General features: G+C 26.3%; 1 protein-coding gene across 1 annotated transcript in view; it reads right to left on the bottom strand.

Moving 5' to 3' along the window:
* The window catches only part of LOC129610379 (uncharacterized), a 28,619-nt gene extending 12,893 nt beyond the window's left edge, over positions 1–15,726 (bottom strand). The window contains exon 1 of the mRNA XM_055522945.1: positions 15,566–15,726. Within this exon, the coding sequence (XP_055378920.1) occupies positions 15,566–15,726 (161 nt within the window). The remainder of the gene's footprint in view (positions 1–15,565) is intronic.
* Positions 15,727–27,848: the final 12,122 nt, after the last annotated feature.

Here is a 27,848-nt window from a genome sequence, read left to right as displayed (position 1 = left end):
GAATTCAATGGTGAGCTTAAATAAAAGAACAAACATACAGATACCAATAGGATCTGACACGTTTCTCAGAACAAACACGGAGGCGTGACAACCTCTAAAATGCAATCTCCTTAGAGAGGACAAATGCAGTAAGACTTAAAGAACCTTGGAGAATACCGGTTATATAATAAAAATTTTTGGCGGGAAACAAAGTTTTAAATTAAGCAAATGGCTAAAAACAAATTTCAGGAATTGGGTAGGAACGTGAAGGCTTTATGTTCTCTTATGTATAAAGAAACAAAAATAGGAAAAAATTTCTTATATTCTGTTATTTTTCAGTTTGTAATCAGAAGGGAATTGGTTAACAAAGCATCATAATTGCAAAAATTCAATCAACTATTTTGTTGTTAATAGCTGAATAAATTGTGCAATATAAGTGTCATTTATAATATTAATGGCATTTATACTGGAATATTAGAATATTAATCAATCAGGTGATCGCACAGTGGAAAATCATGTTCTTATCCTAAAAAGTTATTATTGTATCAGTTTCACAATGTCTCATTTTGATCCAAGTTAAGAGTCATTGTGACTAATCTGCGTGAATTGAGAAAAACAGCGGCGTAACTACTATTTATTGATCGATTCTATACCAATTTTGAATTTGGAAATTTTTATTGCAATTGCAATAACAGTTTGATTGAACATATTGTCTGATAGAAACATTGTATGGAACAATGTTTGTATTAATCTTGTCAAAAATACAAAATTAGTATAGAATTTTTGATATGTGCTAATTTTTTAATACATAAAAATTTAAATTTTTAGAAAATTAACTCGGACTATCAGCGTGCTTGGCCATTCCAGATTTAGAATTTATTTTAAAAATTAATGCATGGAATTCATATCCTTTTATCACTCACCCAGAAATTGCTCAAATTAATCTCATTAAATTATTCATAAACTCCATTATTTAAATTTAAATCAAGAGTATATTATTTTTTTTATTCGCTGGCTCTCTTAAAGAAACTATCTCTGTAAGGAAAATGTAAATGTACGTGTTGTATAATATCATTTTACATATGTATACATACACTATTATGCAAGTGCTATACACAAAACTTTAAATATTTCATATTTTGTAAAAACGTCACAAAATGTTATTGTTCTGTATATTGGTGTGTGTTGTAAGGACTATACGTTTACAACATTTTGTTTATTTGCCTTTATTATCTATGAATGTAAACAATTTTTGTGTAAAATATTTTCATTTATCTATGCATGCACACACATACAAACATATGCATATTAAAAGTGATACTACAGTCACTAGGAATATCAATCATATCCAATTAAATCGTAATGAAGCAGAAAAGGAAAAAAAAATCAAAATAAAAACAAATAAATTGTACATATATGAACATGTACACGTGTATGTTGTATGAATATGTAGAAAAAACCTGACAATTATTGTATCAGCACATATACGTGTGTGCCTATATTTATGCAATTTAATTTGAATGAAAAGAAAACACAATATGAAAACACAATATTGAAGGAGAAAAAAAAATAGAGAATGTTATTGCAAAAGCAACAAAGAATAAAATACAAGTTGAATAAAACCAAAAAAAAAACAACAAAATAATAATAATAATAATAATAATAGTAGAACAATACCAGTAGAAAAGTTTTTCATATTTTTATCCTCTTAAGAAATTAATTTTTTTCCATTTTAATTTTTGCATGACAATAGAAAAATTTTTTTTTCACTTTGTTTTTCTTTTATTATTGTGGTTGCTATCACTATTCCTTTTTCTTTTTTTAACTCATATTCATAGTATAACCAAAAGCAGTCATAATGGATATCGGAATTTACATTTTATATCATTTTAATAAAAAAGGAAGACAATGCGGCATCCATTATTGAAATAAAAGTTTTTTTCTTTTTTAAATAAATATACAACATATATATATGTATAGGAAAGAAGGTAATAATATTATCTATACATAAATAAATAATTCGTCATTCTACTCTAGGATATTTAATTATAATATTGTGCAAAATGTGTAAATCTTATGCTTGTAATTGGAAGTGGAAGGTAGGCCTCGCATATTTTTGGAAATAAAACAAACTAATTTGAAAAAAACAAATTAATATTTTGCTTCTTTGGAGAATGCCAATTATATTTTTAATTCTGATGATTTGACAAGATGATCACACCTTCCGAGATTATCGAAAAATAATTTAAAAAAAAAACAATTAATTACACAAAGCCTTGATCCTGAACACCAAATTTTTTTATATGAAATTTGTGTTTATATAGAGTTTAATATGGTTTTGCGTGCACCATTTCGATCTACCATCAACTCTGACAACTTTATTAAATTTCACGTAATTTTGTGTTAAAATAAATAATGCTATATACATACAACTAAATACGAAGGCCTGAAGAAGTATAATATGCTTTTGTTTACATGAAATGTAATATGAAATCTTCTATTTGAAACACACAATCACAAGAACATATAAATAAATATTGTGCCTATTATACCAATAATATTACTAATTACTATAATACAACGTGTAGACGTTCATTTTGTTTTTTATAATTTATTACTCGTATTAATTCTTATAAGAATAACTACAACGGAAATTTCTTTATACAACTGCAGAACAGATGGATGATATAATTAAAGGAACGAGTAAAGGCAGAAAAAATAAAAAAATTATTCTTCTCCAACTGAATTCGAACCAGTTGGTAGAGTGCTTACCGCTTTTTAGGCCGAATTGCCGGCGAATGAAGAAATTACCGGCAAAGTTCTTTTTCACTTTGGTTTAGACTGTAATCTACATGATTACTAAATATTGTTGGCTATTGTACTACTTGTGTTTGAAATATTTAAAATGCGGTTTCTTTATATCGCAAAACTCAAACACAAAAAAATGAAATTAAAAATTACTCTTCAATTTAGAAGAGTATTATAAATGGAAATACTAATTTTAATTTATAATGTTCAAATGTATGTTACACTACTTTATTACAAATTGATTTCAATGATTGACAATAAATAAATTGTTTTCCAGACAATCTATGCAAGCATCTTCATACCATAAATACATACATACATATCTAGGTGTTGTAATACCTATTAAATTTTGTATAGATTACACACACAAACTCATATATACACCTTAAATTGTATTATATAATAGTTATATTTTAATTTATAGGCGTATAAATTTATCTTTAATTTTAAATTTAATGAATTGTTTGACATATTAACATCTACATAATATACTTTATATATACAGTAGAACAATAATAATATTTTCATTCAGAATGACCTACATTTTTATTTAATATCGAGATTGAAGAAAAATAAATAAAAATTTCTGAAAATAAAAAAAAAATATTTAAATATCTATACTATAGACACAAACATATTTATGTATACATATATTAATTATTACTCATCTTTTACATTATAAGGATATGCAAGGACTCATTAAATTAAGTATAAAAATCGATTGTATAATATTGATAAACCATAGTAAAGATCTAAATCATTAATTACAATTTAAATTTTTATGAATTTTATATGGGTATACTATTTTTTTTTTCATTTATTCAAAATTATAAGGAAGTATTTAAAGGATATTTGAATTAAAATTATTTAAAAAGGAATTTTAGTTTTATTGTTGAGAAAAAAATTTTAATTATATTTTTAATGAAATTGTAGTCAATGAAATTTAATTTTTTTATTTTACAAAAGACCTCATTTTCTCATACAAATTCATTTCTTAATCTAGTATCTTTTGGAAATTTAGAACAAATCAAAAATGTGTAGGTATACTAAGTACATATAGTATGAGAGTATTAATAAGTTTTAGTAAATTACAGATTGAAGATGTTTAAAAATTGTACAGGTTCAGAGATATTTATGAATTTATGTGTAGATACAATCATCTCAAAAATTATTGATGCATAGGCAAATTTTCAACAGTCAGTTGTAATTGTAAACAATTGTCAATTGTAATAAAACAATCAAACTTCAAATATATTATTAAATTAACAGGAAAATGAGACAAAAACAGTTATGATAAGACAAAATTACAGCTGATTATTGGAAGCAATACATAAAAATTTGTTTAAGGATGACTGTAATTTTTGGTCGACTATATGTTTGAACGAGTTACTTCGAGACATTGAATTCTTAAACTGAAGTATAACTCTACAACGTAATATCCCAACTAACAAAGATTGAAAATTTTTATATCAGTTGCACAATTGTTGTATTTGTAATGGTTTGGCGTTAAAATTTTTCACCAATTGAATGTGCGGCTTGAATAACATTGTAACCATCAATTTTTCACTTTCTTACCTCTCAAAAAATTTTTGAAAAAATCAAAAATTTTGTCTGTTTACAAAACTTCTACACACTTGAATATAGAAAGCTGAAATTGTGTGTACATAGATCTTTACTAGAAACTTATTTCCGTAGAACAAAATTTTTAGCTATCTCCACCCCTCTAGAAGTTATACCCCCCCAAAACCCTAAAAATTTCCTATTTTAACTATTTGTTGCAATGAAACCATAAACATTTTTGAAATTTTGCAAACGCAGAAAGGCAGCGACTTGCTTCCCCTAACGCGGTATACTATAGCTAAACTTTAGAAAAACAAAATGGCCGTTCAAATTTACCGTTATCTAAAGTCCTTTTTTCCAAATTTTTGATTTCGTTTTTCTTCTAGACCCCAGCCTGTAGAAGCTTGAAATTTAGGGGCTTTTAGACATTAACAAAGAGTTCATTTCGTTAGAAGAAAATTTTTTTCCATCTCCACCCCCTCTCAAGTTATCGCCCCTTGAAATTTGTAAAATTTAAATTTTTGACACCTTATATTTCCGAAATCGCACGCTTTTTCAAATTTCTATAAACGCAAAAAGCTAACGGTAAATTTCATGACATTACAAAATTATAATTATTTTTTTAACTCACTCAATTAATCCTTAAAATCGAGCATTATGTTAACCCCTCTTTATATTAATTTTAGCTTTATTTCAAAGATTGCATAAATCGTTCATCCTAAATATATGCAATCCTAGAAATACTTTCGTATATGAATGAAAATAATTTTAATAGTAAAAGACTGTATTTAAAAGCAGAATATTCACTTGTTGAAGGGAAAAGTGCTACAATACAAACCAATGGTTTGACCCAACTTTATTTTAACTGTAAATGTACCATAGTGCATTGAAAATTAATTAGAATCTCTATATTAATTTGTCTAATTTGAAAAGAAAACTTCTTCGTATTTGTTGAGAAACTTGTAATCAATCAAGGTTTGATTGATCAATCAAATCACAGCCTTAATAGATTTTTTTTGTTTTAAAGCGACTTCTTTTTGGATTAATTTCAATTAACACAATTTTAGTATCACCTGCCCTTATGCAAATTGATTTTATTTTACGTTATTAATTTTTTAGGTCAATAAATATTAAAAGAAAAGCTTCATTAAGAAAATTTTCATAATCTATTTAAATAATTTATTTTATTTATTTAAAATTTAATAAAATTAGAAGTTCGCACATTGAAACCATAGAACAGAACAACATGCATTGGTACTCTCTATAGACTTATGTTTACAATATTATTTTGTATATTATGTAATAACTCACAAATGTTCTGTTCTCGTGACCTTTTCATTGAAAATGTTTCACCTCCCAAATGTTAAGTATATTCTAACAAAAAATATCTATGAAAACATACAATATACTCGTATATATATTCTATTTTTTTTATAACATATTCATAAAAATATTGAGTGACAAATTTTGTAGTCTCTGTTAATGATAAGTATATGGGCGAATATACAAGTAATACAGAGTTTCTTAAGACCATTATTGTATTATATAACTAGATTTTTTTTTATTTTGCACACGAATTAAAAAAAAACCAAATCATAAGGGTGTCTTCTCTACAAAGACTGTACGTCTTGGAATTTCTTTCAATATTCAAGATTCTAAGTAGCACGATTACACAGACCATCATTATATTGTTGGATTCTCATTTTTATGGTCTGTTAAATTTTCATTACTTTTTCTATATTTTCTTCTATTTTGGTAATAAAATGGGGTCATTTAAGAAAGGACAAATTAGATATTATGATGATGGCAATAATAATAAGATAAACATAAGGTCATAAGAATTTTTTTTTTATTGGTTTTCATCTAAATATTTTTAGATGTAAATTAAAGGAAAAATAATTTTTGTGGTAAAATACTTAAAAAGTTTGTCATTTCCTGATGATAACATAAAAATGTAAATGATTTTTTTTTATGTATGGAAAAGTGGAAAAAAAAATATTCCAAAAAATTATAAGTGAATAAGAAATTCATGTTAAAAATACCTGATATTTTACGAAATGTCAAAAATAAAGAGGTTTTTTTTTAAATTTTTCTTAAATATTTAAAAATTATCAAGCAATATTGCAGTAAATAATTAAAGTTGGTACTTAAGTATGTACAAGACAAAAGAGAGATGAATTACGGGTGTCAGCGTTCCTCAAGAATTGGAGGCAAGGTACTTGATTTATTTTATGACAAAAATGCTTATTTATTGAATTTTTTAATTTCCTAAGCAATTTACACAATTTTTGTTAAATGAAATAATATTTTTCGCAATCGAAAACTGTAGTTCCAATAATAAACAATTTTGTAGAAAATTTTAATCCCAAAACATTGTAATAATAAAAATTAATTACTGCCGTAAAAATTGAAATCTATATTGTTACTTTTTTGGGGGATTATAGGGGTCCTCACTCACAAGAGAATTAGGGAAACAGTTGGGAACTACGCACTCAGGAAAACCGAGATCCCGTCTGCCGACACTAAATATTCACTCGAATTTAATAGAGTAGAAGAGGAGAGGTCTCGAGAAGATATCTTAATGCTGTGCATCGCAATTAACCGGGACAAAATAAATTCTTATAAGCTAGTGACGGTGTACTTTTACTCCATCTGTACAATCTACCATCTACAAAAATAAGAAAAATTATTTCAGTATTTCAACTGGAATTGCGGTACTTTTTTTTTTGGTAAAAAAAACCATGTTTTATTCAACGTATAACAATGGATGATTTCCATATATTGAGAAATAAAACTGTTTTTAAATCGCCTTTACACTTGAGCTTTTAAGCTTTTCTACTATAGATTGCCAAAATAATGTTTAAATTTGGTTTAAATATTTAATAAACAAAAAGTTTTTAATAAAATTTACATTCAGTGGAAGCACCGCTTAAACCAAAATTTACAAAAAGCATCAAGAAAATTTTCGAGGCGCTCTCTGATTTTTTTTTTTGCACATTCAAAACTGTTTGCATTTGGAGCTTGTTGTAATTTAGAACTCACTACATTATTGAAAGCTTTTAAAATACAAAATATATAGAACATGAAATATTGCAGCGAAAATGTTTTTCTTTTACAAAATGGAAGCCAGGTAATTTGCCAAAAATGGCAATTACAATCTTATATGAAATGTTTGCATTGCTCAAATGAAAACTAATACACTCTAAATATATACTGTTATATCAATTACCTAAAATAACAAAATTGAAATTTAAGATTCTCTAAAATCCATTTTTATATTCTCTATTAAGTAGAGTACACCTTTTTACTACTTCCAATATAATAAATAAAAATTATCAACTAAGTAAGTGCATGTATTCACCTTGAAAAGCAATAGAAATTTCTATTAATATTTTTCATCTCTTATTAAATTTTTTATTTTCTTAAAAGATAACTGAAAAAAATTGGAAAAGAAAAATCAAAACAAAAAGAATAAGTCCGAGTTTTGTAATAAAATAAACTTTATAACACTTTCAATTCGAGTCCTTCTTTTTTTTCACTTTTTAAATGTTCAACATAATCCAATTAAATTTTTTCCCCTTTTTTTTTTGGTATATTTGGTTCAAAAAAACTTTTTCAAAAATAAACAATAAAAGTTACGGCTTTTTATAACACTCTGCTGTAGAACAAAAACAAACGCATTTAAAACAATAGAAGAGAACAAAAAAAAAAACAAAAAGGAAACTTTTTCAGTCGAAGGATAAAATTTTCATTTCTCGTTGTGTTTTGCTTAAGTTTTTCATCTTTTTCACTTCAAAACAAAAACTGAAAAGGACTTTTATACATATTTCAAGTTTTTGTCTCTTTTATAAATGTTATCTGTTATAAGAAAATTTCATATAGTCGTTTTGTATATCTGTATGTACTTTACCATTTTCTAACCTGTTAGACAACAATTTTATACTTTTAAATTATGAAAACTAAAGAATTTCTGAAATGTTTTATACGAGAAGAATTTTAAAAGCAAGTGATTATTTTTTTCTGTATATATATAAAATTCATGAGTTAGTGAGTATATAAGGCCTTTATACGGTTGAAATATTATTAGAGAGCATTTTATGTATATAGACTCGTATGTAGTGTGCATTTATTACGCATTTTATGCAATTGAAGATAATTAGTATAGTGTCGAGTTAAAAGGCATTATAATGAGTAGAAAAACTGAAATAAATATTAATTAGAAATTAGTGTATATAGAAAAAGGAAAAAGGAAAAGTTCTAAAAATTCATGACAGTAATGAAGACATTAAAATTTCAAAACTACTTTTATATAAGTGAATGAAATATAATGAAAAAAAAGTGTTTATTTTAATAGGGGCAGTACAAAAAACAAAAACAGTTTCAAAAAAAGAGTTCGTCTACTTTTTATTATAATTAGAAAAAAAAAATATAGAAAAGATGTAAAAGCGAAAAAATGGAATTTTTTTTAAGAATTCCATTTTTATATATTATGCACATTTTATGCATAAAATTATGCAAATCACAGCCCTGGAAATAAGTCATTTTTGTGTTTTTTTAAAAATAAATTAAGTAAATTATTTGTTATATGGATTTGTATATAATGTGGAAAATATTTTTAATGTCCGGTAAAAATTAGGTTCATTACTTTACCGCAGATTTTGAAATGTATATGCACTTTGCTTATTGCGCATGTTTTAATTACATTTAACACGTTTTACTGGAAAAACGACGAGAGATAGAAGAAAATGTTATAAGCAAAGTTGCGAGAAATTACGAGTTTTTAAAAAAAATTTTAAATAGAAAACAAAAATTCTGATTTTGACAATACCTATCTGGAAAACTATGTCACAGATAAAATTGATTGCTAAATCAAAAATGAAGAAGAATCAATTGCCTGTAAAACAAGGTTACTATATGTCACATGGTCCCGAAGTTATAATCATTTATTTAAGTACAAGAAAAATCTGGTACATTTTTTTTCAACAGACTGTAGCTTGAAAACCATTATTATCTCTTTAATCAGCAATACAAGTTTTTGCCAAAAAATGACCAAAGAATCATTTCTACAATTATTTGTCATCTTATATGAAACAACCTGTACATGTAACACTTTAAATTAAACATCTAATATTTGAAGTAGCAGACAATGAAAGTAGTAACTTTTGCTCCATATATAAGGGTATAATATTGTCTGACTTCTATTTAAACACATGCTCAGATTCAAATTGCATATAGATCGTCGAAAAAGTGAACAAAGGAGAGGTTAACATAATATTTTTGTAAAATTATTGTTATTATAGGTTTTCACTAACTGTATAATTTTTCACCGTAAATCACCGTAATTTCGAATTTTGTTAAGCATAGTCAGTTAAGATGTGGAATGAATTTTGTCATAAACTGAACATTACTTTTATATAACAATATTACAAACTATTAATGTGTTATGCTGCGGTCTACAATTATGGTTTTACATATTAATTTTGCATTAAATTAATTTATTTTATATTACATTAAATGCGTCAGTGATTGATTTTAATTCATCCAATATTATATTGGATTTATATGCTTATTTTATAATTATCTGACTGGCGTGTAAACCAGAAATACAATGGTATTCAACAGTAATTATTACTCAGGAGTAATAATATCAACCTCTAAGTTTAAATATAAAAAAATATTACCGCCTTTAACTGGGTTAAAAAATATGAACCACCATTTTCAACTACTCTCTAACGAAAATTGTTGGTATTCTGAGAATTGTGAATCTTTCAAATATCCCAAAAACTTCATTAATTTTTCATTTAGTAATTACAATGAACAAAATACTTCTGTTCATTCTTAAAACTCACAGGTCAGAACAATTTTCTTAATTTTCAAATCACTATATTAGTCAATCAATAATTGATTAATATAAATCAACTTTTTACCACAAATGTAGTTTTTATCCTATTTTTTTTTTATATTAAGAACGTGTAAAATGTAGTAAAAGTAAAATTAGTGAACTGAAAATAGTAATGGAATCCAATTTAAAGTAATTTTCCTTTTTTAAAAAATAATTGAGAAAATTAATGATTTAAAACGGAAAATTCTTTATTTTATAGTTCTAGAAATAATTGAAAAGTCGATTGCTTTTAAATAAATTTATTATGTGAATTGAAAAGTCGTCACCGCAGTCATACGAGTAGTTCTTTTAATTTTTATTAATTCGTATATATAGATATGTGATTTACTTTCAACAACTAAATTGTTATAGGGCAAAGACTTCCCCATATAATATTAAATTAATCTGATTATTGACCTGATGCCTATATACTACTTGCCTTCCTTTTCATTTAGTTCTTTACTTTAACAAATCTCTGTATACGTTAAAAATATTGGTTACATTGAAACTATGTCTAAAGTTCTAAGCTACATCATTGTAATGTACTTACTTTCTTTTTTCCACTTATATAATAATAGTAAATCGATACAATTTAAAGTGACACGGTAAAATAAAATCCAATTAGAACTGTACGAGTATATAAGAGAAAATAAAAGAAAATTCTTTTTTAATACTTACATAATATATTTGGTGCTGTATTATCTATTCATCTAGCTTATATAAGTATGCCTATATAGATTTCTAAGTTGCTCTATTCGAATCAAAGAAAAAATGCATTGAAATTCTCAATTGATTTAATTTGTATTTTACAATATATCAGAAGCTTATACATATTTAACATATAGGATGTCAAATTTTTAGAATTACTTCATATATTGACGCTTTAAAGAATTAAGAAATGAAATAATAGAATTTTTCCTAATAATATTGCATACTAGTAGAAAATATAAGAAATTAATATATAAGTGCAGTATATGTGATCATTAAAAAAGTAATTTGATTTGTATGTGAACTTAATAACATGACGGAATTCAATTATCCAACAACACTGTAACCTCAATAGGGTTAAAATGACTTTTTGAACCAATCATTCTATATAAAGAATTTAAAATGAAATCAATAGTGAACATCTAGTGTTCTTAAAAATGGATTAAGTGTGTGTTTAAAAATTGATTCAAAGAATTTGTGATTAAGAAAAAATAATGAAAATTGCATATTTTTAGGGGTATAATTATAAAAGACTTATAGAAAAGGACTCAAATTGTTAACGATAAGAATATTTTTGGAATGCATGAATAAATTTAAAATTTCTGTTCACTATCTTAATAGTGAAATATTAAAAGTGTGTTTTTATTTTTTTTAAATACTAGAGGTAATAAGGAGCTGTAAAAAAAAATTATTTCCAAATAATGGTTATTTTGTGCTTAATTGATTAGATGAACTCATCTATTCTAAGATAAAATATTTGAAAAGACGCCAGAACTCAAATTTTTCCAGATGAACTTGGCATCTCACTTTTTGAATATTATTTTCAGGAAGTTGGTGAGCTAAACTATTTATTTTAACAATTAGGAACTCGGGTAAGTCTTTCAGAAGAAGCTAAAACTCTCTACTTTTTTAAGTGATACGACGAAGTGATATGATAATTGCACTGGTCTCATATTTTTCGATAATAATAATCTACACTTATGCCTTAATGTTTGCAATATACCTGGAAATTAATGCTTGCAAAATTAGGTCATTAATATTAACGAAATCCTCATTTCTTATGGAAATGACCGGTTAATTAAACCACGATAATTACTCAGTTATACATTTCGGGTATACATAATTTAATAATAGTATTTCTTTATGCTTATTTAAAAGAATTTCCTATAGTTTAAGCTATTAAGTGTATATCAATATATTTAAGGAATTTTATTTATTATACTGAAAATCCTTATTTAATTCTCAATTCTTAAATATTATTATGTAAATTATATTCTATAATGTCTCATTCTTAATCTTTAGAATAAATCTATAGAAAATGTAAAAAAAAAATATCCATTTAAGGCAGTAATATAAAAAAATAGTCTCACTATAAAAATATACTTATGTATAGCTTAAATATTCATACTAGTATATTCTATGAAAAATACGCTATACAATATAATTAAAATTTCCTTGTATATACTGAAACTTCGACCGGAACAAGATGTCGCGAACACTATGTTAATATCATTTTAATGTGCGGGATAATAAAGCGAAAGAGGAAGAAAAAAAAACAAACTTAAATGTCACGTAATATTTTTATTTTATGGTGTACAGTAGTGATATATTTTGTTAGAAGGCGCTTAAACTCTTATAATGTCGCATTTATAACATGATGAAAATAAAGAAAACTTTTTGACCTAAATGCATTGATTAAAAATAAACAACAACATTAGTTTGTAATTTAATGTGTGGGTATGGAGTGGAATAGTTGAATTTTGAATAATGCAAATTAAAATTTAGTGAAATAAAATTATTGGGTTTGCTGGTTATTGGATCGCTTTTTTCAATAATATATGGCAGAAAGAATATTAAAGTAAAATAAGAGAGAGTACCGCCAATCATTCTTTTTATGCAAATGTTTTCTAATGTTTGAAAATCGCTAGAGATTAACGAAACGGACATTCCATTGAAACTAAAATCGACTAATATTGCACAATATGCATACTAGTTGCTCTTTGCCGTGTACTCATTGAGTGCATTAATATTCCTTTATTTTGTATAACAAAATTTCTTGTTGGTTAAAAGTAATTTAATTATCTTTTTTAAAAAACATTTTCATTTTAAATGCAGTAATTATGATTCATTATCAACTTATCTGTTTTAACAAAGTTGTAATTTCTTTTTTATCCAACAATTTCCACATTTTATATTCAACTATTTTCTTCTTTTTATATACGTCTTTTATGCAAATATATAACAATTAACGGTTATTATAAATTTATTTTTACATTTCGAACGATTGAAATGCGTAAATTTCACTGTAGATTTTTATTAACTCATTAATACTGCAAATATGAGGTGTTGAGGCTAAGCACTGTAATCCTTACCGTAACATTGAGACAAAATCGTAAAAAATACAAAAGGAAGACCGTACAAAATAAAATTTTAAGAGTTTCTCTTCCTTTCACTATATACAACACTTTTCTTTTTATTGTATTTGAAATTGGTGAGAAAATTTTTTCAAATCCAACTTTTGTTGAAAAATTCTTTGAAATAAAAACACTGAAATACTGCCTAGCAAAGACAATAGAAATAAAAAAAATGCTCAAACACCCTGTTTGTATACGAAGTAATTCGTAAAATTCGAAAAAGTAGGAGTTATAAGTGGGAACCAAAACTTAAAATAAAATTTTCAAGTAAAATTTATAGGAACTCAGTAAAATCCAATTGGATTTCACTTTGGTTCCAATAATTTTGTGTAGCGTTCGCCAGATATATTGTATAGTTGTTTATTTACCCTAAAGTGGACAGGAACCCCAAGGTTTCTCTATAATATAGCCAATTGTTTATAATTTAAATCTGCTTTTCTTGTTTTTTATTGCAATTAAAAAAAAAATTTTTAATAAGTTTTTTATTTACTTTTATTAAAGGAAAAAATTTTCATAGTTGTTAAGACATTTTTATTATTTTGTTTCCTTTTTTTTGTTTATTTTGCTTTTCCTTGTTTTCTTGATAATTATCTTATTTACTGTTGTTACTGTTTTTAATATTTAAAGTTTTTAAAAGAATTTGCGTGATACAATTAAAAATTAAATGGAAAAAAATTATTTTTTTTTTTAAATTCATAAATTAAAGATCAGTGATAATCGACATAACAAATCTCTTTTAAAATTTATTTTTCCATTAAAACTTTTTTAATTTTAAACAAAAAAATTCCGTCTCAAATAAGATCTGATGAAATTGTTGTTAAATTAGTTTTAGTCACAAATAATTTAAAAAAAAAATCTCTGTTTGCTTTTATTGTTTTTTTGCAATTATTTAGTAATAATTATGGAAAATATGTTCAATAGACTACAAGTCTCTTGAAAAGATTATTAAATTTTTTATTTGCTAATTTTTTATTTGTTATTTGCCGCACATATTTTTAAAATGCACACTCAACCAAACTTAAGGTTAATAAATTTTAAAAAAATGTCCTTGTAAGAAAATATTGAGTTTTTTTGAGATTTTCCGATGCGTTAGTTATGAAAAATAGGAGCATGACTTTCCAAATGTACATTCCACTTTAAAAAAAATCTGATGTGGTCAGCACATAACCGACCGCATTGTATATTGTCTAGTTAAGTGAAAGGGTTACAGAATATTATAAAAATGTCTGTTAAATACTTCTTTCCAGCTTTTAGGACATTAGTAAGCTTATAATTAACATACCTAGAAATATGTAAATTTGGCTCTTAGTAGAGTTTTGCTTTGTGCTACCCGAATTCCCAGAAATGCTCGCCAGTTACCCAGAACTCAAATATTAAATTTCAAGAAATTCCATCAATTCGTTCCGTAGATATGGTGAAAAACGTAAAATCGGCCCGCAGATCAGTTTTCGAGCCCTTATCTTTCCAAAAAATTTATATGTTCATTGTTTTAATACGAGTAATCCAAGTATTAAATGTCAATGAAATCGGTCAATTATATCCCTTTATATACGTAAAAATGTATATTTGGCCCGTAGTAAACGTCCAGTTGCTGAGGCCTGATTTCTTCCAAAAGTTAGAAATTTTTGCGGACGGTCGAGAAGAGCTTTTATATGAAATTTCAAGTAAATCGGTTGAATACTTTCTTCGAAATGTTCAAAAATGTAAAACAGGCCCGCTAAAAAGTGCAGTTCCCGAGGCCTGATATATACCAAAAGTTGATCGATCCGTGCCATGGTGGAAATAAACTTACATATAAAATTTCATCAAAATCGGTTCAGCAGAACTTGAGATATACGCGTGCACACACAGACCGACAGACCGATAGACCGACAGACCGACAGACCGACAGATCGACGGATCGACAGGTTGCTAAAAATAGTTTACTTACACTTCCCTACTATGGAGAAGTGCATTCCCACCGAAAACTCGATATGCAAAATTTGTTGCCATCACATAACCTACCTATTGTTGACACAATACGGTCGGTAAAAATGGCATGTCGTGGATATGAAAATGGCATGTAAGGCGTGTGTAAGCTGCATAACTAATCGGTATATCTAATAACCAAAAAGCATGAACGACTTGTGTGACTAAACGGCGTAACCAACTTGCATGATCAACATGCTTGAGTAGTTAGTGTAACCAAACGGTATGACTAACTTGCATGACTAACATGCATGACCAACATTCATGACCAACATGCAAGATTAACATGCATGACCAACTTGCATGACCAACATGCATGACCAACTTGCATGACCAACGTGAATGACCACTTGCATAACCAACATGCATGACCAACATGCATGACCAACATGCATGAGCAACACGCATGACCAATATGCATTACCAATATGCATGACCGTTTTGAATGATAAGCTTACATTATAAATATACATATAACCAAGATGTATGTGTATAATATGCAGGACCAACTGGCATGAAAGTCACGAGAGTTTTTTAAGCAAATTACCACATTTTTATGGTAATCGGATCAATAAAGTTGGTGGTGCATAAATAACAAAGGGTAACACATCCATTGATTTTTAATACATAATATACATATTTACATATAGAATATACTCGTACATATTATGTAGATGTAGATAGAAGAAGAAGATTATGCCAGAAAAGCATACTAAATGCGTAACACCTATAAAATTGTTTCAAAATGTGGTAAATTTTTTAAAAGTGTCTAGCTCTGACATGTCTGCGGCTTGTCGTATTATTTCGTCTAAAATCGTCTTTGGGTAAGTTAATTTGTTTAATTTTTTTCCATATATCCGACATCGTACTTTCACTTTAAAATATTTTCAGAAAATATAGCCGATTGATATTATACGATATTAAAGGTGTATAAACATTAACCCTTATTAGTAAAGAGTTTAACTGATAAAATTTAATATACATTTCGGTATTGTGAAAAACCTTTTGTACAAAGAGTTCCCTTTAACAAGAAAAAATATCAAACTGTAATTACAGAAACAGAGGATTTATTGCGGAAACATGAAAACAAACTATGTATGTACTGTTGTCATAGCACATGTAATCTTAAAATTTATTATCGCGGTATATTAAGCACTTTTATGATTCGTCATTGATTTTAGATATCTATTTGTAGGTATGCATTAATAACAATGTGGTGGAGTTTGGTATCAAAGCTAGAAAAACGCACTATTACTGATTATTACATAAGACGAACAATAGCAACTTGTTAAAAATTATAGAATACTATTTCAGTTCCTTAAATCAATTTTGCTTACAGACAAACAACAGGCTTTTGAATCGGAAAAATCTGAGTGTAGTGGCGACTGTTCAGCAGCAGAATGACATGACGGAGAATGTTCTTTGTGGATATAAAGCATTAGAAAGGTAATAATAATTAATTAAATAGTTTCGGATACCGTTTTGATAATACATATAAAAATTTTCTTCAACCCCAAATTTCATTTAATATTGGTCGTATAGCCTTTAAAAGTTTAATATATGCGCATATATTTACAGTTATATAATGCAATCTAAATATAATATATTAGTGTTATATTTTTAATTATTATCCTGTTTACTCGAACTCTTATTTTTTATTTTATTTCTTAATGTATTCAACTTGCGGTTTTCTTATGCAGTACTTTTTTTCCTATGATAGTAGTTTATGTTGAATTGTTATAACACTTGTATTGCTATGTTTTGCACATATTTATATTTAGTCGGTATGTAGGTACGTGAATTTACTTACCTAAATATTAAAATTTTCGAGCTTCTCTAGGTTTAAAAAGGGTGCCACTACATATATTATGCAAATACATAATGCTAAATATATTTTTCTACTTTTGATTTTCATTAAATTAAGTGCAAAACAATGAAAATTGTTTATTTTATAAAAGTGAAACGCTTTAAGGATAACAAGAAAAAAAATTGTTGTAATAACGCGCGTAATATTGAGTGTTTTTAAAGTAAAGTTAAAACTAATGACATTGGTAGATTTTCGTGCAAAGTAACTATGTACTTAAATTACTATGAATGGTTTGTGAACTACACATAACTTTCTACTTATTAAGTATGAAAATCTTATAGGTTTGAAAAAATATTAGACGTTGTTCTTCTTTTACTGAAATCGTGTATGCATTATTAAAATATTAAAATTAACGCAATATCCTTAAGCTTCCTTAAATTATTAAAATCTTATTTTCTTTTTTCTATCTTCAAAATGTTTAAGTATAGATAATTTTAAAAATAAGATGAAAATCTTTTTATTTATGTTATCATAATTTTTTTGTGGCATGGGTAGAGGCTAAGGTTCTGTTACAATATTGGTTTCTAGTGTAATTTTTCTGAAAATTATTATAGGGAAAATTGTTGTTTAATTAAAAATTGGCTATAGGTATTATAGTATTGTTTTTTAACACGAAACATGTACGTGTTATGAGACAGCTTAAATCAAATTCATTGTAAGACCCAAAAAGAAAGAAAAATAAATCGCCTGTTAAACAAACTTCCAATGGTTACTCCATGCCACAAGATTCCAGAAAAATCCGGTACCTTTTTTTTTAAACAGGTTGTAGCTGGAAAATGAGTATATCTCTACAATCCACAACCACCACCCTCGCTCCCTTTTTCCATTTCAAAAAGGTTATTAGGATATTTTACTAAAAATATTATTTAGGAAATCAGCATTTTAGGACTACATGTTAAGCGATTATATTTTAGTTTTATAGTTTTGTTCATGTAAATGTATGTTGCTTTTTCCACATACATAATAATGTATCAGTGTCAGATTGTTGCGCTAACAAATATTCTTCCATAAATAGAGTTTTGAAAATTATTTGAACTTAAATTTCTGTGGTTTTAAGTGAAAATTTATTAAGTTGGAAAAATTGCTAATTAAGTAACCTAAGTTTTAGGTTTAAATTACAAAAAAAAATCTCATATTATAAATAAATAAAGTTGGGTCAAACCATTTTTTTGTATTGTAGCACTTTTCCCTTCAACAAGTGAAAATTCTGCTTTTAAAAACACTCTATGTATACCTATCACACTATAAAAATTATTTTCATTCATACACAAAACTAGTTCTAGGATTGCATATATTTAGGATGACGCATATATGCATAGTCTTTGAAAAAAAGCAAAAATTAATATAAAAAGGGGTTAACATAATGCTCGATTTTAAGGGTCAATTGTGTGAGTTAAGAAAAATAATTATATTTTTTAATTTCATGGAATTTACCGTTAGCCTTTTGAGTTTATAAAAATTTAGAAAAGCTTGCGGTTTCGGAAATATAAGGTGTCAAAAATTCAAATTTTACGAATTTCAAGAGGTGATAACTTGAGAGAGGGTGAAGATGGAAAAAAATTTTCTTCTAACAAAATGAACTATTTATTAATATCTAAAAGCTCCTAAAATTTCAAGCTTCTACAGTCTGGGGTCTAGAAGAAAAACTACATCAAAAATTTGGAAAAAAAGGACTTTAAATAACGGTAAATTTGAACGGCCATTTTGTTTTTCTAAAGTTTAACTATAGTATATCACGCTAGGGGAAGCAAGCCACTGTCTTTCTGCGTTTGCAAAATTTCAAAAATGCTTATGGTTTCATTGCAACAAATATTTAAAAAAGGCCATTTTTAGGGTTTTGGGGGGGTATAACTTCTAGCGGGGGGGAGATAGGTAAAAATTTTGTTCTACGGAAATAAGTTTCTAGTGAAGATCTATGTACGTATGAAATTTCAGCTTTCTATCATCAAGGGTGTAGAAGTTTTGTAAACAAAAAAAGTGTCCACGGACGGACGGACGGACGGACGGACAGAGTGAAACTAATAAGCACTTTTTTCAAAAAAATTTTTGGAAAAGTGCTAAAAATACAAATTAATATATTGTATAACAATAATTTTCAGACAAATTTTAAGGTAGTTTTTGTAAAATATAAAAATGGGAATTATTCCATTTGAATAGGTTCTAATTTTGTTCTAATTGCGATCTCCTTTCCAAAATTTGTTTCAATTAACACATTTATGACATATAAACAGGTTTGTTTTCTAAATATTCTAAAATTTTTCTTAAATTTTTATATGAAATCCATACCGTGCTTAGAATACAATATTAATTTTTCTAACAGGTTCGATTCCGAAAAATATGGTTGAATAAAACTTATAAAATTCACGAAAAAACCTTTTTTTTTGCTGATATTATTCAAAATAAAATTTTTATATTATGATTTATCCATAGAAAATTCTTAAACGGTTCATTATATTTAATTAACGCAGTAAAATTTTAAATTACAGACTTTGACCTCACTATATTCAAGCAAATATCAAAGTGAATATGAATACAAAGTGATCTTAAAGGCAAAGGTTTCATTATTAAGATTAAAAAACATATAAAGCAAAAAATCTCTGAAATTGTTAACGTTCATATTAAATTTTCATCCTTAATTTATTTATGCTTAATTATTTACTTCATTTTGAATGTGATGTCTGAAATAAAAACTATGTTGGCAATAATCAATATTTTTTTATATAAATGTAATTGATTTCATACCGAATTCTTTTCGAAAATATTTTTTTATGAAAAAAAAATAAATCGGTGAGGTTTTCATAATATAGTAAAATTTACCTTTTTATTTGGAATAATTTGTTGGAAATATCATGTACTCGTATAGGTAATGCATATGAATATGGTCATCAAATTGGTTGTTACTATGACCACAGCGTTCTGCTTTTAATTTATTTGAATTTCAAAAAAAAAAAAATCAGGAAAAATGGTCAAATTTCATATTAATTACTATAAAATATGAAAAAAAACTTCGATATCCTTTTATACTTTAAATTTCGGTTCTTTGTAATTTCTTCTTCTCTTTAGTTCAAAAATTATTGAGAATTCCTCATTTTATTTTAAAATATTTTTGATTTAAATACGAAGAAAATATAAACTCTCTTTTATTAAAGATGCTTAAATTTTATCGATTAATTGGGCTATTACAACATACATATGTATATGATGATCTGCTGATTTTGTATTTATTTTATTCTTGGAATTTTTTTCAATGTTGAGAATCAATTTTAAGAGTCATTTGAATACATGGTTTGTATTTTTGTCTCAAAAAGAATGTAAGGCTTATATACTAATTTATTATCCCTTACATCCAAAATGCAGTATTAATATAAAACCATGCATTGTATCTGTGATCCATATAGTAAAATAAAATGTAGCAAGATCCAAATTGATTATTTATTTATGGTTCACTACGAAACTACTTTATTACTAAATGTCAAAATAGTTTGCCTGACCTGGCCAAACAAGCACTTTGTTAAGCACTTTTATGCCAGATTTAACGTTTTTCATAGCCAAACAATATGTTTTTGAAAATATTTGGTAACAAAATGAGTTCATTTTAATTTTTTTCAACATATCCGACATAATTTGCCGAATATGTTGCTCCAAAATGTTTAAACTGCTTTTCATTTTCTTTTACAATGCAGCCATTTTTAAAGTTTTATTATGATATTAATACTGCAGTTAGACGGTTGTAAAAATTTTTTAATACTGCATTTTGGATGTCACGGTATATGTATAAAAGTAGTACTGTTATGGCAATACATTCTATATATAGAACAGTAATTTTCCATTTTTAATTGAAATAAGATTGTTTTTTGACTATTCCTTGGATTATGATTATTAGTCAAATCTTTGATCCTAAAATATCACATTTAAAATCTAGCTAGACTTACTAGAGAGTTACTATAGTCCCTTTAATTGATGATAAGCACACAAATCTTATGAGTTTTTGTTTTTTATCAATGATAATATCAAATTTCTTGCTAATTATAGAAATTTTTAATATTTAATTGGAAAATGTAAAAATTTGGTAACTCTGTTTTGCTATTTTTATATGAAAAATGTGACCATGTTAAAATTTTTAATTATGATATCGGTGGTTTTATTTTTTACAATTCGAAATTCAGAACAGATTGTAATTGTTCACAATTTATAAAGGTACAAACACTGAAATTATAAAAGTATCCTTATAAGTTTTCAATTCTAATGCCTTGCTCTCCTTAATTTACATATTTTGTGTTGAAAAATAATTTTAAATTACGCGTATGAAATTTTTTAAAATTTATAAAATATGAGACTCCACTGAAGATTTAAATATCACATAAAAGGTGCTATTCAATTTATCATCATCATCATCAAATAGCGTTACAACTCGGGTAAAGATTGAGCATGTTCCATAACTCCTCTCCAGAATATACGATCTGTGGCCACCTGCGTCTAGTTTCTTACATGAAGTGTGCGTAAGTCGTTTTCAAGGCCATCTATCCACCTTAATCGTAGAAGACCACGATTACGTTTGTTCAGTGAGCGACAAATCATTATTTGCTTCTGTTGGCAACTATCTTCCATTCTTATCACATGTTCAGCCCATCATATACGTTGTGCTTTGAAGATTCTTATGATATCGCGTCGTTTCATTAGATCGTTCAATTCGTCGTTAGACCTCTGAAAGTAAATTCCATTTCCGTTCCTGATCGGAAAAAAAAATAATCATGATTGCATACCAAAATTTCTATATGAAATAGTAAAGTACAAATTTATTAAATCTTTTCAAATCATTCACTCATAATTTCAGGACACTCATGGAAATTCACTTTTGTTCACAAAGTCGGAAAACAAGAAAAATTACACATTTTAAAGATTTCAATTATATTTCCTTTCTATATGATTTAGCATTAATAAATAATTTTAATATGAAATTGAAATTGAATAATTTCAAGGTTTGTAAAGTTGGTGTTAAATTTTTGGACACGAATATTATAAAACTAAATTGTATTTGTAAATTTTTTCCCCTCGCAATTCTTTTACTATTTATAGAATAAAATATAGGGTTGATTTTATTTGCATTTGCATGGCATTTATTAACACCTGATAAGTTTATTACAGAACGATTACAAATTGTTTCACAGCTTGACACCTTCACAAAATGTTTGTAATATAATTTATTTTCATTTTTTTATGAATAAAAATTTTCTATTTCCGGTTTTATAAATTAGAATGAAATTAGAAAAGAAAAAGTGTATAAATGAAAAAACCGGAAATAAATTTTTTTTTTTTTTTTCAAATCGTTTTATTTTTTTCATATTTCAATATATTTTTGAGGTTAGAGTGAATATAGTGAAAAATATCAAAAGTAAGAGCAATAAATCTTTTGTTTTTTTTGGTATTTTTAGAAAATTTCAATTCATTATGAATAATTAGGAGCATGGATGTAATGAAAATTGAAAATTATATCTTTAAGTGATTCAATTGATTTTCGGAAAAGTAATTAATTGTGTCATATGAAATTTGTTATATTTGCGGTAGGTTTATCGAATTATCTAATTTGATTTCAAGCTTTACCATAGTAGCGCTTTAAAAATTTACACCCTAAGTCCATAAAAATCTGATTAAAATTTTAAAATGAGTCTATTAAGATTTTAGATAACATTTCCAGAAAAAAAGAAAGTTTGGTTTTTAGAGGAGAATCACTTTATGGCATCCGAGATTCATGGCAAGTTCGCTAGTTAGTTCTTATGGCAAAGAAAATTCAAATATGAAATTTTAATAAAATTCTGTTAATCAACTCTTGGGGTATAATACAAAATGTTAAATGGGCCCCTAGAAAAAACTTCGGTTTTCGAACCACAATATTCCTAAAGAATTTAATAGTTAATTCTAAAAGCTAGAGCTAAATCTTTTGAGTTGAAATATAAAGTTTAATTAAGAAAATTAATTAATTATTTCTCTATGTATGTTGCTAAAAATTCGAATAGTAAAATTTCGGTTGCTGACATCTGATCTCAACAAAAAGTTAAATGGCTTATCGTATCGTCAGATAAAGTTGTAGGTACGTGCATATTAACGAATATTTCAATATTGAATTAATATCGATCAACCCTTGATATAACCAATGTTATTTCAGATATAAATTCGCTCCAAAATAGGTTTAGCCGAAAATGAAATACACAAGTGCACTCACAGATAGACCGACATTTTTCATAAAAGAATTTATGTTCATTTATTCTTCCTTACCACATAAAAGTACATTTGAGGCGCTCAGCACTCTATGTGGTCCTCAGCCACATTAGTGACCATGACTCTAAATGTCATTTTTGCAAGAGGGGCATTAATGTGCTGAGCGCCTTATTTGGTTCTACTAGGCACAACCTTTCTTACTGTATGTAAATGTATTTGTAATCGCGATAATAAAAGAGCGGAATTATTTCAAAGAGAATTATTTAAAAATTCATCGTAAATTTGAAAATTCAGAGAGAATTTAGAATTCTTCTGTTAGCATTTTCAATTGAAAATGATCACAAATAAAATTTTAATTCATAAAAATTCATTTAAATTTCAGGAAAAAAAATGTTACGATAAAAAATCGACGACAAGCGTGATTAACAATTTTATAAAATAAGTATACGTTCATAAATCTTAAATGAAACCGAAATTATTCATTAAAATGTTAGAGGAAATATTGCTTTACCAGATATTTTTTTCTTTCTTCTTAAATTAGCCGTAAATGAAAAATGTTTGCTATTTAATTAAATTTCATTTTTCAATAAAATTTTTTCTAAATATTTTATTTTAATTTTGTTTAATTTTTTTTTTGTTTTAGTATTTTTAGTACACTGTTAGTAATACACAATATAATATGCAATACATAAGGCGAGAATGAATGGCCTGTTTGAAAATTGTTAATATTTTTCATTTATTTATGCCCAATTACCTATTTCAATTAAATATGATTTGTGGGGAATCTTACACTGCGACTACATACTTCGTTTTATATATTTATTACAATGTTTTTCATTTGATCTTACAAAATATATGAATTAATTGAATGAAAGGCAACAAAAGACGTGGACAATGTAAATGACAAAAAGTGATTATTGAATTTTCAATGTAAAAATGCGGTTTTCGATATTCTAGAATCTAGACTATTGTGTACAAATTTGATAACTATAATTTGTTGATTTCAAGCTTCAAAGCCCCAGAAGAAGTATTTTTCGTTTTTAGATCAATATTTTAATCCTTTGTCTTAATAAGAGACTTATTAATTGGGCAATTTTTTTTAATGTAATTGCATATTTTAAAAGACTTGTGTGTAGTCAAGATCAAATGCCAGGGATATTGGAGCTACATGTTTATTAATATGTTTAAAAATATTTCTAGTTTGAAAATTTTACAAAAAAAAAAAAAATAATTTTTTGAAGAAAAAGTTTTGCCATTCTATTACAAAAAAAAAAAATTTAATCTTCAGACGTACTTTTTTTTTCACCTAAAATTTATTACACACAGTCACACACACACATCTAAAAATAAATTCGTTTTAAATGAACAATGAACACATAAAAATATTGTCGATTCCATTTATTGCATAGCAATGCCTTTTTGTCAGAAAACATCTTTAATAATGGTACCCTAGATGCAAATAAAAGAACGTGAAATATTTAGTCAACTTTATTTTTTAGGTAAGTGTCCAAGTTCAAAATGTCATAAATATCTACTAAATGATTTATGGATAAAACGTGCAAAATAGCATTGTTTGCAAAATTGAAATTCTTGTCAAATAAATCTTTAAAATTATCATCATTTCTATATAGATAGAAATTAGAAACATAGGAGTAAAAATTTTTTTTTGTTTTTGTAATTTAAACTTTAGTAAAAAGTGATTATTTTATTTAAATATTGCCTAACTTCGAAAATAAAATCATTTTCAGTGTTATTGTCTTACAATCGTAATAATCGGAAGAATTCAACTATATTCATAAAAAGTCGTTTAATCATACAGACCAGTAGTTCTCAAAATTTTTCAGGTGGCGACGACTAATAGTTCTATTTTGAAACAATAACTGGTAGAGTGTTAGTGGTAGTGAGCGTATCAAGTTTGTGATACCCGCACGAATAAAAGATTTTAATTGCAGTATGTTAATTTCCGCATTGATTTCGTCATAGTTTACTCTGGTTTATCATGTACGGTCATACTTGTGGCTTTTATACCATATAATATATATACAAATACACTCATACCATCTCAAAGAAAGTTTTTTTGAAAATAATGTCCATATTATGATTTATAATGATTTACAAATTTCACATTTTTTTCGAGACTCCGCAACATCCTTGTTGAGAAATTTATAATAAAAATTGTAATGAATTTAGAAGTAACATCTACAAACTTGTTCCAAAAAATGTATACAAATTTTCTGTAAAAAATTAATGTTCTTAACAACGATCGTAATTCCACTTCTCGACTCTAAGTCCTGTTTTGCGTTCAATTTAAATTGAAACTTCGACTCAGGCTCCATACGTATACAGCTATTCCTTGAACTAAGTTTTTAGCACTTTTCAAAAAATTTTTTGAAAAAAAGTGCTTATTAGTTTCACTCTGTCCGTCCGTCCGTCCGTCCGTGGACACTTTTTTTGTTTACAAAACTTCTACATCCTTGAAGATAGAAAGCTGAAATTTTATATGTACATAGATCTTTACTAGAAACTTATTTCCGTAGAAAAAAATTTTTACCTATCTCCCCCCATCTAGAAGTTATACCCCCGCAAAACCTTATAAATGGCCTTCTTTAACTATTTGTTGCAATGAAACCATAAGCATTTTTGAAATTTCGCAAACGCAGAAAGGCAGCGGCTTGCTTTCCGTAGCGTGGTATACTAGAGTTGAATTTTAGAAAAACAAAATGGCCGTTCAAATTTACCGTTATCTAAAGTCCGTTTTTTCCAAATTTTTGATATTGTTTTTCTTCTAGACACCAGCTTGTAGAAGCTTGAAATTTTAGGAGCTTTTAGATATTAATAAATAGTTCATTTTGTTAGAAGAAAATTTTTTTCCATCTCCACCCCCGCTCAAGTTATCGCCTCTTGAAATTTGTAAAATTTGAATTTTTGACACCCTATATTTTCGAAACCGTAAGCTTTTTCTAATTTCTATAAACGCAAAAAGCTAACGGTAAATTCCATAATAATAAAAAATATAATTATTTTTCTTAAATCACACAATTAAACCTTAAAATCGAGCATTATGTTAACCCCTCTTTATATTAATTTTTGCTTTATTTCAAAGACTGCATATATGCGTCATCCTAAATATATGCAATTCTAGAAATAGTTTTGTATATGAATGAAAATAATTTTAATAGTGTGATAGGTATACATAGACTGTATTTTAAAACAGTATTTTCACTTGTTGAAGGGAAAAGTGCTACAATACAAACCATTGGTTTGACCCAACTTTATTATAATTCCTTACATAACATATGCAACTAGTCAACATATTTAAAACTCATATATTATAAAATATTCATAAAAAAATTCTTTAATTAAAATTTTCAACAAAACATTGAATAAATAAATAATTTTTAAGAATAATAAATCTTTAAGGAATAAACAAAAATAAATTTGAAAAAATTCAAAATAAATTAAAAGAAAAAATTTATTTAATTATTCTATTACATTTACAATTTTTGAATGAAATAAATTAAAATAATTGTACTTTTGAACATTCTTACTAGATTCTAGCTGAAATTTATTGCCATTGTTGTTGTAAAATTAAAAACTTATACAAAATTTCACTTTTTTTTTGAATAACAATAAAAATTAAAATGAATATTTTATGTATGTTGCACAATTTTTAAGATGAAAAAACTAAGAAGTCGCAGAAAATATTTCTTATTCTTCCAAAGATTTCCTCCACCATTATAGTGCAATTCCTGAGTCCAAACGAAATTACATTTTGATTTGGATGAGCGCCTTCTCTTAAAAATTTCATGAAACTATTATTGTTGAAGTTTTCGTTTCTATATTTTTAACCGATTTGTATGGATTTTAGAGATCAATTTCGGGTAACCTGTAGAAAATAAAGAAATTTTTATTTTATTTAAAATTTTTTTAAACAATAACAATTTAGTATCAATCTTCTATCAATAATAGAGCTACGAGCAAGATCTTTAAAGTTCTTTTAAAAAAATATTAAGAGGCAAAAGGATTAGGAGCTTCTTTAAATTTCATTATCATTGAATAGCAATTAAAAAATTAATAATTAAATAACCCTCTCATACATTACTGTGAATTCTTCAATTTGTCGCTTCATTTTTCATACAATCAATAAAATATGCAATTATAGTGCTGTCGTTTTATTATATTGTGTTGCAGTTGAAAAGATATTGAAATTGTAGTAGATTTTGTTTTACTGCAACAGAATGTGTGTATTCAATTTTAATTGAAATTCAGATAGAAATTAACGATTTACGGGATGTAACAAAATCTAAAATTGAAATGGCAGACACGTTTTTTTTGATCCAATGAACATAAGCCAATTCAGTGCTGACGTTTATGAGTTTTTTAAAACCATTTTTGTGAAAATTTCAATTTAAAACTTAAAATTCACATTAAAACAAAGAATCAACCA

This window comes from Condylostylus longicornis, unplaced genomic scaffold (genome assembly GCF_029603195.1).
Source record: "Condylostylus longicornis isolate FDR11 unplaced genomic scaffold, ASM2960319v2 ptg000044l, whole genome shotgun sequence".
In the NCBI taxonomy this organism is placed as follows: Eukaryota; Metazoa; Arthropoda; class Insecta; order Diptera; family Dolichopodidae; genus Condylostylus; species Condylostylus longicornis.
Note: the sequence above shows the minus strand (reverse complement) of the source record. Positions and strands in the feature narration are given on the sequence as shown.